The sequence below is a fragment of the Eriocheir sinensis genome, unplaced genomic scaffold (genome assembly GCF_024679095.1).
Source record: "Eriocheir sinensis breed Jianghai 21 unplaced genomic scaffold, ASM2467909v1 Scaffold441, whole genome shotgun sequence".
Classification (NCBI taxonomy): Eukaryota; Metazoa; Arthropoda; class Malacostraca; order Decapoda; family Varunidae; genus Eriocheir; species Eriocheir sinensis.
In genome coordinates, this window is record NW_026111767.1 from 162,501 (window position 1) to 178,007 (window position 15,507).

Consider the following 15,507-nt stretch of genomic DNA (forward strand, 5'->3'; position numbering starts at 1 on the left):
GTAGTGGGTCAGTGAGCTGGTGGTGGTGGTGGGCTGGGTGTTGGTGGTGGTGCAGGTGGTGGTGGTGTTGGGTGATGATGGGTGATTATGGGTGGTGATGTAGTGGGGTGTGGTGGTGTGGTGGTGGTGGTGGTGTTGGTGGTGGTGGTGGTGATGATGAGGTGATTATGGTGGTGATGGTGGGTGTGGTGGTGGTGTGGTAGTGGTGGTGGTGGTGGTGGTGGTGGTGTTGTTGGTGAGGTGGTCGGTGATGGTGATGATGGTTGATTATTGTGGTGATGGTGGGTGTATGGTGGTGGTGGTTGTGGTGATGTTGGTGGTGGTGGTGTGACAGGTGATGGTGGTGAGGTGGTGGAGGCGGTGATGGTGGCATGAGTGGTGTGAGTGGTGGTGGTGGAGGCGGTGATGGGTAAAGTAATGGTGGTGGTGGTGATGGTTGTGGTGATGGTGATGATGGGTGGTGCCGGTGGTGATAGTGGGTGTGGTGGGTGTGGTGGTGGTGGGGATGATGGGTGATTATGGTGATTGGTGATTTATTAGGGTGTGGTGAGTTATTGGTGGGGTGGTGGTGATGGTGGTGATGGTGATAAGTGGTGGTGGTGGGGGTGGTGGTGGTGGGGGTGGTGATGGTGGTGGTGGTGGTGGTGGTGGTGGTTGTTGTGAGGTTGGTGTTTTTGGTGGTGTGGGTGGTGGTGGTTGTGGTGGTGGTGGTTGTTGTTGTGATGGTGGTGGTGGTGGTGGGGATGACGATGGTGGGAATGTTTAAGGAAGAGAGGAAAAAGTTAATAAGTTGTCTATATTTTTGGCTTTGTCATTATTTTCGTTCACACAGCGGATAAAAGTCAGGCTGAAATTTGTCCCTTGAAATGTTACATTATTTTTTTTATTTCATTATTATTTCTTCCTGCTGCCGGAGAGAGAGAGAGAGAGAGAGAGAGAGAGAGAGAGAGAGAGAGAGGAGAGAGAGTGCTGCCACCCCTCTCCTCAACTCATGCAGTATTTTTTTCATTAATACTATTTCACTTTCCTTTTCGTTTCTGAATTCACAAAAAATAAATCCATACGTTTACCTCCTCCTCCTTCCCCATACGTTTCTCCCTCGCGCATCATTCCCTGTTTCCTGGGCTCCAGAAGAGGGAGTAGGGAGGGATGGGAAGGGGTAGGGAGGGAAGGAAGGGAGAAGGAAGGAGGTGACGCCGGCTGCTGCCTGGAGTACACGCTGGAACATATACACACACACACGAGCCTTGCACTAAAACGACAAGATAGTTCATTGTAGTTACCACAGCCAATGGTTTGTTGGGGGTTGGAGTGTGGGCAAATGTAATACTGTACGAGACACAGTTATTACCTCATGGTAAGAATAAAATAAGTATTGTGTACAGATCGACGATAGAGGAAGTGAAGTGTCACGGTTTTCAGAATGTTTAGCCTGGTGGCGGTATGTAAGCAACTATGCCACATTGGCGCATTCACTGGTGATGTTAATGACGCGTATCAAAATTGTTACAGTGTGTGTGTGACCGTAAAGTTATAATGTTGTATAATATTATACATAATAACATGTGTAGTTAGGAAATACAGATTACATGAATTCCAATTTAGAAATGGGTAATGAATCCTCATGATGATGATGATGATGAGGTAAAATATCACGAACAGTCTGGAACACTTTTCTTGATAAACTTGAAAATGCGTGCAATGCCTTCACAGGGCAAGGCGGTGATAATACTCCTTACCATCAAACATAAATGAGCGAGGGTCTGCTTAACTCACAGCCTTAATTCCCGTCACTATAAAGCCTCAAAGACAATTCAGGTCATCAAAATCTAAAATCATTTTTCCGTGAAGATTACGTAATATCTAAAGGTATAAATACGATGTGTGTGTGTGTGTGTGTGTGTGTGTTTGTGTGTGTGTGTGTGTGTGTGTGTGTGTGTGTGTGTGTGTGTGTGCGTGTGTGTGTGTGTTGGTGCGAGGGGTGAAAAAGCCCGCGGTCGACGACGCCATCATGTGAACGTTTATAGCCTATTATTACGTATAATTTTACGTATAAAGAACAGATCTCGGCTGTCAGGGATTTATATTTTAAGTTAAAAACGCAACAATCTCCCTTTAATAAATTACAGTATATTTTAAATGCTATCATGTGGTTTGATAAACAACAGAGTTACTCTTGACTAAATTTGAACGAAACTAAAAGCTCGTGTTAAAATGTGGCGACAGAGCCCTAAAGAAGAAAAAATATTTATTAAAGCGTCAGCGACAGGGCACTTTGATAAATATCTATCTTAAAATTATATGGGGAAATTTTTATGAGTACCTGTGCAATCTGCAACAAGTACGATTTCGATAGGATATAATAATTTTTCATGTCGCGTGGAGGGGGGTTACCAGATGTCTCTTTCTAGACTTGAAACTTACTGGTTGATGTAACACTACTCTCTAAAGCCGACTGTACCAAACTTCTCATTCAAGACGAGGCTACGAGCTTTTTTGTCGCCAACCGCCGCCGTTGACACGCTAGAGTACGCATGCATACACACTCACATACGAACGCACGCTTTACAACGGCGAATTTCGGCGTTCTTTCATTATAAATAAACACGCTTTAAACTAGGTTGTTTAGTATGGTCAGCATTACAGTGTATCAGCCAAAAGCTTTATAAACAATAATTGCAAAACATGAAGTATACAAAACAGGTATATATAGTACTTAACAGTAATAGTATGGTAATTATCGTACTGGATTATTGTACATCTGGCAACGGTCGGCAGCCGTTTCCGCTCGTTCCATAATGTATCGACTGTGTTTCAAAATGATTAGCGTCAGTTTCTCAGAAATATTCGTGTGTAAGCTAAATAACGAGTTCATATGCTTCTTATTGATATCACTTGTTAATCATATAGCCGTTATTTCTGCGTTTTTCTGTTAGGACTATTTTTTCTTTTTACGCGATAATAATAAAAATTATTCTCTTGTTTGATAGGGGTAAACAGGAGGCCACATACTGCCCCCTCAGTTAACTTGTGGTGTTAAAGATACAGTACTGTGACCTGCATGACACAGATAACACCATGCACCGAACCAGAATCTGAGCATTAATGGATAACAGGACACGGAATGAAGATTGAAACAAATAAACTACGAGAAAGGAGTGGAAAATAAAGACGAACAAAGACCAAAGTTTTAAAAAATAATACACCACTAACGGTATCCGAAGAAGCATGGAAATAACAATAAAAGGAACCGCTATAAACTTCTCAAGAAGAGGAAACGTTCTGGGACTAACAAACATGACGCGTACAGGCATAAGAAACACGTAACGAAAGGAAAACAGAATCTAAGAGGAATAGAAAATACCATAACGGATTACAAAGATTTTAATAACATGACCCAACATAAAGCTGCACGCTGCGCCTTGCTTAAAAGCATTTATATTACCATTAATTCAATACCCCATCGTCCCATTGTAAGTAACAACAAGCTACACAAACAAAAAGTAAACTACGACGGATACCAAAAGCCAAGCCCTCCGATTTGCATTCAACGAAGACACCCATACACAAAAGAACACAGGAAACACTACATGAAGAAGCAGGAATAAGAACCAATAAACTACACTTTTTCACACAAACCGACAAAATCTTCCGCAAAACAAGAGCACTTCAGGATCACTGCCATTTTCACTGAACCTCAAGGCAACTATAGAAAGACAAAAAAACACTCGTAAGTTTGAAACAAAGAAATATCCTGAACGAGAGGAACACACAAAAACAAATGCACACAACATAAGCATGGGAAAAAATGCCACTCAGATCCAAAGACCAAAGCCATGAACGTCAGTACCACACACCTAATGAATGTAAAGACATGTATAAGCAAGGCGGACAAACCTACCTTTTATCTATCTATAACTTCGCTTCGAATTTATCCAACTTTAATCACCTATCACACTAATATCTTTCAACTATCCAAACATGAAAACCGAGGCCAAATAACATGAACACTATATTACCACCACCACACTACCACTACAGCAAAAATGCTAATACATACCACCACCACCACCAGAAATCCAACATCACCTACTTATTAAAAATCTATACCGTAAACCACCATCACCTTAAAATCACCACCGTAAACCACCATCACCGTAAAATCACCACCATAACCACCATCACCTTAAAAATCACCACCGTAACCACCATCACCTTAAAATCTTCCTGCTACCACCATCAACAACAACAACATCACCACCACCTTAAAATCTACCATAACAACCACCACCAAAATCCTACCGTAACACACCTTAAAATCACCACCGTAATACCAACAACAACAACAACATCACCTACATAAAATCACCACCGTAACAACCACCACCTTAAAAATCACCACCGTAACAACCACCATAAAAATCACCACCGTAACCACCACCAACAACAGCCAACAACAACATCACCACCACCATAAAATCACCACCTTACCACCACCACCACCAACAACAACAACAAAGAACATCACCATCACCTTAAAAAATGCCTGCCACCACCACCACCACCAACAACAACAAAGAACAATACCACTGCACCTTCAAAATCACCACCTTACCACACCACCTGTAACAACAACAACAAGAACAGCATCACCACCACCATAAAAATCACCACCTTACCACCACCACCAGCAACAACAACAACATGCCATACCTTAAAAATCTGCCTTACCACCACCACCAACAACAACAACCCAACTCACCCATCGCATTAAGAAATCATCACTTCAACCACCACCAACAACAACATAGAACATCACCAATCACCATAAAAATCACCACCTTACCACCACCACCACCAACTTAACAACAACAAAACATCTTACCACCCTTAAAATCTGCCTTTACCACCAACAACAACATCACCATCACTTTAAAATCACCCACTTTACCACCACCACCACCAACAACAACAACATCTTACTATATAAAAATCACCACCACCACCACCTACCCACTCACCTCCATTGTCGGCAACCGGGGTCAAACTCAAGGCTGAGCAGCTTCTCTAACGTCGTCTTGTGGTTCGTGGCATGCGCCATCGGTGGTGTTTGGTCCTCCAGTGCTACCCTCCACTGAGCCCCGCCCCCAGCAGAGCAGGGCGGGAGGTGGGCGTGGCCAGGTGAGCGGCAACGTACGCAGGCACCCCGACCCACCACTGTTGGGATGGTCATCCCAGGGTCTCGTCCCCTGACGAGAACGGGGTTCCCTGACCTTGAGCTGACCTACTGCCCCTTCGGCGGTGAGGGAGCTCCTGTGTGTGTGTGTGTGTGTGTGTGTGTGTGTGTGTGTGTGTGTGTGTGTGTGTGTGTGTGTGTGTGTGTGTTGGAGACAAACACACACCACCGTTAATATTCACCGGGTCCAAAACACATTAAATGTAATCAATAATTACTGACACGACGAGAACACGACAACCTCCTCATGAGAAGCTTCAGAGGGAAAGAATTATTGTAATAGATTTTCTTACGGAACATTACTGGTAATAATTGTAATGATAATAATAATAATAATAATAATAATAATAATAATAATAATAATAATAATAATAATAATAATAATAATAATAATAATAATAATAATAATAATAATAATGATAATAACAATATCACTAACCCAGCCAGGTTTCGAACCACTTCCTCTCAATGAAGCCCCTTCCCAGACAGAATAGATAAAACCGATAGACAGACAGAACTGACATAATAAACAGAACAGATAGGCAGACAGACAGGGCAGACAGAAGAAACAGAACAGATACAGACGGACATAATAGACAGAACAGATAGGCGGACAGCCAGGACAGACAGAATAAGACCAGAACGGATAGACAGACAGACAGGACAGAGAGAAGAGACAGAACAGATAGGACAGACAGGGCAGAGAGAATAAACAGAACAGATACAGACAGACAGGACAGACATAATAGACAAAAACAGATAGACCGACAGACAGGGCAGAGAGATAATAAAACAGTACAGATACAGACAGACAGGACAGACAGAATAGACAGACAGAATAGACAGAACATATATAGACACAGACAGGACAGACAGAAATACAGAACATATGGACACAGACAGGACAGAGAGAAGAGATAGAGCAGCACAGGACAGACAGGATAGATAGACAGCCATAAAGAGATGGAAATACTGTGTTTTCCTATCATATCTTTGAGGTGTTTTCTCCTTGTTCTGCCTCTGTTTCTGGCCTCGAACCTTATATCATTCTCTCTTCCTTTCGTCCATTATTTATCCTATTTTAAGCATTTCTTTCCTTCTTTTCCTTTAGTATTTACTTGGTTTGAATTCCTTCTCGGTTTTCTCTTCATCCATTTTCTCTCTCTCTCTCTCTCTCTCTCTCTCTCTCTCTCTCTCTCTCTCTCTCTCTCTCTCTCTCTCTCCTCTCTCTCTCTCTCTCTCTCTCTCTCTCTCTCTCTCTCTCTCTCTCTCTCTCTCTCTCTCTCTCTCTCTCTCTCTCTCTCTCTCTCTCTCTCACACACACACATTTATTTTCCTTCAAAAACAACAAATCGACGGGACCAGATGAGATCCCGGTGGAGGCGTGGAGGGCCCAGGGAAAGAGGGAATAGACTTGCTGTAACATTAATGAGCAAGATAGAGAAGCAAGAAGAGATGCCGGATAACTGGAGAGAGAGTGTGTTAATCCCCCATCTTTAAAGAGAAAGGAGATGTACAAGAGTGTGGAGCCCGTGGAATCAAACACCTATCGCAGCCACAATGAAGATCTTAGAGACGATACAGGAGGAGAGGCTGAGGCAGGAGGTGGAGGGGTCCGGAGGTGAATCTGGTTTCATGCCGCCGGAAGAGGAAACAACTACCCCTAATGTTCATATGGAGACAGTTAGCGGAAAGTACAGAAAAACAGAAAAAACTGAATATGGTATATATATACCTAGAGAGATCGTACAACAGGGTATCAAGACAGGAGCCGTGGAGATGTTTGGGAGAGAGAAAGGTGCCGGAAACATATGTAAGATTGGTGAAGGAAATGTACAGGCATGCCAAACAAGGGTAAGGTGTGGAGCAGGATGACGGATACTTTTGGAGTTGGGGTGGAGCTGCATCAGGGCTCGGCGCTGAGCCTTTTTCTCTTTAACAATGTATTCGATGTGCTAACGATGAATGTAAGGGAGGGAACACAATGAGACATGATGTATGCAGATGATGTGGTTTTAAAGGGGTGGAGTGCAGACTGGAGGAGTGGAGCAAATAACTGGAAGAATCCAAGCTGTTTGGAGAAGCTGGAGAGAGGTGTCCGGAGTACTGTGTGATAGGAAATGGCCCGTGAAACTGAAAGGAAAGGTATACAAGACTGTGGTAACGACCAGCAATGACGTACGGGGCGGAGACTGTAGCCGTAAAGAAATGAATGAGGGAAGATGGAAGTAGCTGATATGAGGATGTTGCGATGCATGTGGCATGACTAGAAAGGACAGAAACATAATTGCAAGAATCAGAGGAGCAGTTAAGGTGGTGAAGGTGTCGAAGAAGATGCAAGAGGCAAGATTGAGGTGGTACGGGCGTTTTGAGGCGAGATGGAGAAAGTGACGAGAGGAGAATACTGGAAATGGAAGTGAAGGGAAGAAGAAGGAGAGGAAGACCTAAGACGAGATGGAAGGGATGCACAGCAGCAAACATGAGAGAAATGGGCTTCAACACCAACATAACAGGCGATAGAGGAACGTGGAGGCGGTTCATCAAAAACAGCGACCCCGTATAAAGACAGGATAATAAACTGGCGAAGAAGATAAGAATCTTTCATTATTCATTTTTCTGTTTGCTTTTTTTATGTTAGCACACACACACACACACACACACACACACACACAGAGAGAGAGAGAGAGAGAGAGAGAGAGAGAGAGAGAGAGAGAGAGAGAGAGAGAGAGAGAGAGAGAGAGAGAGAGAGAGAGAGAGAGAGAGAGAGAGAGAGAGAGAGAGAGAGAGAGAGAGAGAGAGAGAGAGAGAGAGAGAGAGAGAGAGAGAGAGAGAGAGAGAGAGAGAGAGAGAGAGAGAGAGAGAGAGCATGACGATAACATACACAGACAACGCGCAATACATAGGCCAACTTATCCATCTGTTGCTCTTCCAAAAAAAAAAAAAACATTACCTAACAACCTCCCTCCCTCCCATTATCTTACCTCAAGCCTGCTCTTTATAGGGGACGAATCTGTTCCTCTCTACTGAGGCCTCGTTCCTGCCGTGATAGTTTGTGACAGTCCAAGTAATCAACTGACTCCCTCCTCTTTTTCAGGTTTGCTTATTGCTGATATTTCCCGTCACGGCCCCGCCACTCAACACAACACCTGCACACTCGGACATCCAACCTGAACTGACTCCCTTCATGCTAAGGCAGTGCTCTGATTGGTCCAAGACAGTGACTTTCAAAATAGCGCCTTCTGATTGGACGAGCCTAATATCATTGCCAGAGTCGCCATCGATCAATTTTGACGGTGCATTTTTTATTGGTTTAGCGTAAATAGATCAGGCACATTATTAAAGCTGTGTGTACTCGCTCTTTTTTTGTAATTTATGTAACCTGATATATCAAAGTGTTAATTTATTGGTTTTCATTGTTACATTTTCGTCTAGTTTTGGAGGTGCGGTACGAGAGTTTGCATGACCACCAACAACAGCAGTCAGCAGCAAAACACGGTGCAAAGAAAACGACTCCCGCGGCAGTGACTTGGAATGAAGAGCCTTGCCCATGACCGTAATTTTGACAGATTGTTTTTTGGGGGCTAAGGGTATCTTAGGTTCATGGGCTGGGTGGGGAGGGTTGCGAACGAGGCGAATATGGGGGAAATCGCGTGGTTTCCGCTCGTGGTAAAAAAAATCCCTGAATGTGAGGGTTTTCCCTTCATCGAGGACATTCTTAATCCCCCCAAACTCAAAAGCTACACGAATTCGACGCATTTCGTGTTCCCACCAAAACCCCTGCACCTGCTTTGGGTGAGAGGGGGGACAATGGGCAAGCACTAGAATAATATCGTGTAATTGATGACCTTGTCTACGTAAGTGTACTATTAATTACATGGAGGAGGAAAATATGAAGGTTTCATAATTACGATTCATAATATACACTGCGGCTCCAGCAGCACTGCCTTTTTGTCAAGTTTGAAGAGATTGTCTCTTCTCGAGTTCCGGCTGCCGACCTCTGCCCTAGATGAACTATATAATTGCAGTGTAATAAAACAGGCAAGCAATTGGCTCCCGCTCCAGGAGGCGCGCCGTCTCCTGGAGTGGAGCCGGCTGAGTCGCCCGCCCACCTCGAGGGTTGAGTCCCATTGGCTCCTGTTCCTCACAGCCGATTCTGCCCTGCCCTCCTCGAGGCTGAGCCACTCCCATTGGCTCCTGTTCCTTACAGCCCAGCCGAGTCGCCCCGCCCTCCTCGAGGGTTGAGCCACTCCAAGTGGCTCCTGGTCCGCACAGCCGAGTCACACCGACCTCCTCGAGGGTAGACCCACTCCCAATGGCTCCCGTTCCTCAAAGCCGAGTCGCCCCGCCCTCCTCGAGGGCTGAGCCACTCCATTGGCTCCTGTTCCTCACAGCCGAGTCGCCCCTGCCCTCCTCGAGGGTAGAGCCACCCCATTGGCTCCTGTCCCTCACAGCCGAGTCGCACCGCCCTCCTCGAGGGTAGAGCCACCCCATTGGCTCCTGTTCCTCACAGCCGAGTCGCCCCTGCCCTCCTCGAGGGTTGAGCCACTCCCATTGGCTCCTGTTCCTCACAGCCGAGTCACTCCGCCCTCCTCGAGGGTCTCACACAGACGGCACTGCGATCGCCATCAAGCACAATCAAAATTTTAAATTACTTGATGACTTCATTTATGACGCCCTCGCGGTGGAGATCACCACTCTCACGGGCAAGGTCATCATCTTCGTATCTTCAGGAGACAGATCCCTGTGTACATGATAGCCGATATCAACGCCAACCACCCGACCCTAGGCTACACGCATACCAACACCAAAGGAAGACAAATACAACACCTGATTAACCAACGAACCATTCACACATAGGCCCACACCTCCCACATACATAGCTCACAACACAGCCACAACACCGGATATCATCCTCAAACAACAACACTTATCACAATATCAGCATTACTCAAGGCCCCATCACCATGAGCGACCACATCCCTGTCATCCTTACCATCTCTTCTACTCCCATTCAAATCCCCACACGCCCCAGACCCAAATTCAACCAGGCCATCTGGGATCAATTTCTCACAGATATCGCTGAAAAACTCAGGGACTCTCCCGTCAACCCGCAGCTTCGATTGACTACATCGACACGTATCTTCAAGAATGGTACATCACAGTTGTGACCGCAGTCAAAAAAAAAATTCCAACAACACGCCACAAAACTAACACACTCTCACTTGAGTCACACGACACGCACCCTAATAGCATAACACAAAGCCATACAGCATGAGGCCAACACCAACGGCTGGACTTATCCTCTATAGACGCCAAAACAGCTCCAACTCACGCTAGAACAACACTTGCAGAGCGACAGCCGCGCCCACTAGGGCGAGGTCATTGCGGAGACAGCCTCACTATACCATGACTCCAGCCACCTTCTGGCGTAAGACAAACAACTCATGGGAACCGACACGACGAACCCCACAACCTCTTCTCCCCCACACGCGACAAAGTGTACGACAACAACGAGAAGGAGACGCTACACAGAAATCACTGCGAAGACGTTTTCAGTGACGCGGATGAAGACTGGGACGATGAAGAGACAGAGACTGAAGTACGCGACTTTCTCGCCAATAAACTCCATAGACTTTCCCCTCACGTCAATGCAGACCCCAGCAGACTAATTCTGACAACTACTTCCTCACTTTTGAAATTACATCCGAACACATCCTTTCCATAATCAAAGGCATGAAAAAGACATGCCCAGGACAAAGTGGCATAAATAAAACCATCTTAAGACACCTCCCCCTTGAAGCCATTGCATACTTAAACAAAGACTCTCAATGCCGCCCTCTCAGCAGGCTACTTCCCCGACAAGTTCAAGAAGGCCACGTTGAAGCTAATACCAAAAGTTGGTAAAAAACCTCACTACCCCGCTAACTACAGGCCAATATCCCCCTTTGAAGAGCCGGGGAAGATATTTGAGTGAATTCTTGACCACCGACTCAGGACATTCCTTGAAGACTCCAACATCGACCAAGACTTATAGTTTGGGTTCCGCCCAGGCAGGGGAACCACGCACGCCCTCGCTCTCGTGACCGAGACTGTCGCCCAACAGAAAGCTGACGGGGGACAGTGCCATCTCGTCCTGAGAGACATCACCAAATCCTTCGACAAAGTCTGGCACCTAAGAATCTTATACCTCGGACTTTCTATCATTCTCGAAAAGCTCATATGCGACTTTCTAGATGATAGGTCGGCGAGAATAAGAGTTGGAAACTACCTCCGTGACAGCTTTGACCTGAGCTGTGTTTTCCCTCAGGGCAGTGTGCTCTCCCCGACGCGATTCACTCTACAACAGAGATACCGCTCCCCCACTCAGAGGCACCATCATCTCATACGCCGACGATGTCACTCAAATCGTCGGCTATCCAGGGAGGTCAATTCAGATGGCTCAACTCTCAACATCCCGGGAGATTGACTCCCTTAACTCCTATGAGTCGAGATGGCGAATACAAACCAACACCAACAAATTCACTGTCATGAAACTCGGCTCCCTATAAAAATGAACAACTGATTACTGCAAATGACACACACCACACGCAACAAACGGGCAAAATCCTGAGTCTCCACATCTCCACAAATGGTTACTATAAACATGTCCAGAATAGAGTCCAGTATGCCAGTACGTCAAAACTATACAGATTTAAGCTGATGCCCATGCACAAACATAAAAACCCACCTTGTAAAAACACTTATCCTGCCATCCTTGATTACCCTCCCATACCCACACACACATTCAGTAACACTCAACTCGCTAAACTCCAGAGGGTCCAGAACACAGCCTTACGTTTTGCCACCAACCAATACCACCCATACGCCACGACCACAGAGCAAATCCACATAGAAACAAACACTCTCCCGCTCAACATGCGTATACACAACACAGCCACAAAAATATGGCAAAGACTTGCCCTGATCAACATACACCACTTCAACACCCTCACTGACAACGCGAACAACATACTCATGTACAACAGAGCCTTCCCAAGCAGCCTTGCCGCAATAAACTCCCTGCCTGCACCGCTATTCCACTGAATCTGATCCACCCCAAAGAAGCAAATTCAGAATCACTGCATCCACACTCGGCTAGCTAGCTATACGCAAACACCACAACTACACGTTACACCCAAAAACACAAATGTAAACACAATCGTGACTCCTCCGAAATCAAACATGTAAGAACTTGTTGTGAACATAACGTCGACTACGTGCCAAACAATGTATCAACCAAACTTCAGCTTCATGAACTGATTGTAAGCCTAAAAGTGTCATAAAATGCCCTAGATAGGTGGACTTCCCGCCTTCTTTTCTCCCTCCTACTCCTTCTTTACTTCTCTCTTTACCTTCCTCACCCACCCTCTTCTAATTCTTCCCCCTCTTTTCTCTGTCTAAAAAAAAGCCACCTCGGTTCCTCTCAAGAAGCGAAAGCGAAACTAGTCGGAAATGAACTCATCTCAAACACACCCGTGCTTCCTCCCTCCTCCTGCACTCAACTTGTCGAAGATGTCCTTACAATAATAATAATAATAATAATAATAATAATAATAATAATAATAATAATAATAATAATAATAATAATAATAATAATAATAATAATAATAATAAAAATGATAATAATAATAATAATGACATATCGATGAAAACTATGACAACAAAAACAGTACTAATGATAATATAAACACTAATAATAATAATAATGTTAATATTATTATTATTATTATTATTACATAATAATAATAATAATAATAATAATAATAATAATAATAATAATAATAATAATAATAATAATAATAATAATAATAATAATAATAATAATAATAATAATAATAATAATAATAATAATAATAATAATAATAATAATAATAATAATAATTATAATAATAATAATAATGATCTAATAATAGTAGTAATGGTCATTAACAATCCCAAAGGTAATGAGCCTTTTATCAGCGGCAGTAACAGCATCAATAGTGGCGGGGATAACAGTGACAATGTCAGTGCCAGTGGCACTGCTGCTGCCACTTCTGCTGTAGTCGGGTTCGGTCCATCCGTCCACTCGCGAGTGTGGGCGTGGCACACGCGCATTGCTGCCTCGTGATGGAGGGAAAAGAAACTGTGGCGATAAATATTCATTCCTTATTTGCAAGGATATGTTTGAATGTTTACGTATACAAAAAACATCACACCTTGGCATATAAATCCCAAACATGCCGATGTGCCTCGCTACTATGCCGTACAGCACACGATGGAAATAGCCAAGCCTCACATCAGTAATGTTTCTTGCTGCGTCAAGTATTAGCCACGTGATTTACATGCAAGGAATTATTAAAGAACATTTTTCTTACACTTAAAGAACCTGGTGTATTTTTCTGCATCTTGAATGAAATAAAGGTTATTATTTTAAGCCTGTTGTTAGCTCGCGTATGATCTGCCTTCGCTGTCTAACACAAGCTTGTCTTTCGTGTGCCTGTATGGTGTGTTATCCATTCAGATCGGCGTGTTTGGGATGTACATAAGGACGTGTCATGGTTTCCTTGTACATAAAAACATTCATATATATTACTGACGAAAGTTTGACCATTAATCGCACGTGGCCAACGATATCGGACATGACAATTTTCACCCAATCATGAGCTACAATGCGCAGGTGCCACACCCATGGAGAATGACGCTGTGAGTGGACAGATAACATGAAACAAAGTATAGAATGACTCCAGGCTGGAGGCGGCAGAACGCTTAACACTAGACCTTGCTATCATTTCCGATTGGGGTAAAAGGAACCTTGTGTCCTTTAATGCCTGAAAAACCCAATTTCTCCACCTATCAACTCGACACAATCTTCCAAACACCTATTCCCTATTCTTCGACAACACTCAGCTGTCACCTTCTTCAACACTAAATATCCTCGGCGTATCCTTAGCTCAAAATCACAACTGGAAACTTCATATCTCTTCTCTCGCTAAATAAGCTTCCATGAGGTTGGGCGTTCTGTATCGTCTGCACCAGTTCTTCTCCCCCGCACAGATGCTTCCACATATAGGGGACCTGTCCGCCTTCGTATGGAGTATGGATCTCACGTGCGTTTGTGTGTGTGTAAGTAAGTAAGTAAGTAAGTAAGTAAGTAAATATTTATTGCCTTTAAAATATAAGAATATTGTTATATATAAACATAACATAAAACATGGCAATGGCACAGCCTGTCAAGCCGAAGCTTCCCGACAGACATGGAATTATATTATTTTATTTAATGTTTACATTGGCACAAAATTGGTACCTAATATATTATTAACTAACGTATAGAACAATAAGAATAATTATAATAATATGTTGCTGAGAAGGGGGCCCCACTCACACAACTCTTCCGGACAGAGTGGAGTATACGGCGCTTCGTCTCATCAACTTTCCTCCTCATACTGACAGCTTTCTACATCTTAAATTCCGCCGCTATGTTGCATCTCTTTCTATCTTCTATCGATATTTTCATGCTGACTGCTATTCTGAACCTCCTAGCTGCATGGCTATCCCTCTCTCGCGGCCACTCTGCACTCGACTTTCTACTCTAGCTCATTCCTGTACTGTCCAAATCCCTTATGCAAGAGTTAACCAGCATCTCCATTCTTTCATCCCCTTCAGAGGTAAACTCTGGAACATTCTTCCTTCGTCTGTATTTCCTCCTGCCTATGACTTGACCTCTTTCAAGAAGAGTGTATCAAGACACCTCTCCACCCGCCAGTTCTTTTCCCCTGCACAGTTCCTATCCATATACAGGGGCCTTGTCCGTCCTCGTTTGGAGTATGCATCTCACGTGTCGGGGGCTACACACATAGACTACACCTCTTTTGTGCAGAGTAGAGTCAAGAGGCTCTTCCTCTCATCAAGTCTTCTACCTCTTAATTCCACCGCCGTGTTGTACCCCCGCGGCCCCACACCACATGACTCAAGCTCATTCCAATACTGTCCAAATCCCTTATGCAGGAGTTAACCAGCATCTTCACTCTTTCATCCCTCACGCTGGTAAACTCTAGAACAATCTTCCTTCATCTGTATTTCCTCCTGCCTATGACTTGAACTCTTTCAAGAGGAGAGTACCAGGACACCTCGCCAACCGAAATTGACCTCTCTTTTGACCACTTCTCTTGACTCTATATAAGAGCAGTGATTTAAGTTTTTTTTTATATTATTGTATTGATTGACTGTATTGTATTGATTGATAGGGACCGATG

General features: G+C 44.1%; 1 protein-coding gene across 1 annotated transcript in view; it reads right to left on the reverse strand.

Annotated features, from left to right (window-relative positions):
• Positions 1-5,101, reverse strand: part of LOC126992323 (uncharacterized) — a 29,521-nt gene extending 24,420 nt beyond the window's left edge. Inside the window, exon 1 of the mRNA XM_050850996.1 lies at positions 5,022-5,101. Coding sequence (XP_050706953.1) covers positions 5,022-5,101 — 80 coding nt within the window. The remainder of the gene's footprint in view (positions 1-5,021) is intronic.
• Positions 5,102-15,507: the final 10,406 nt, after the last annotated feature.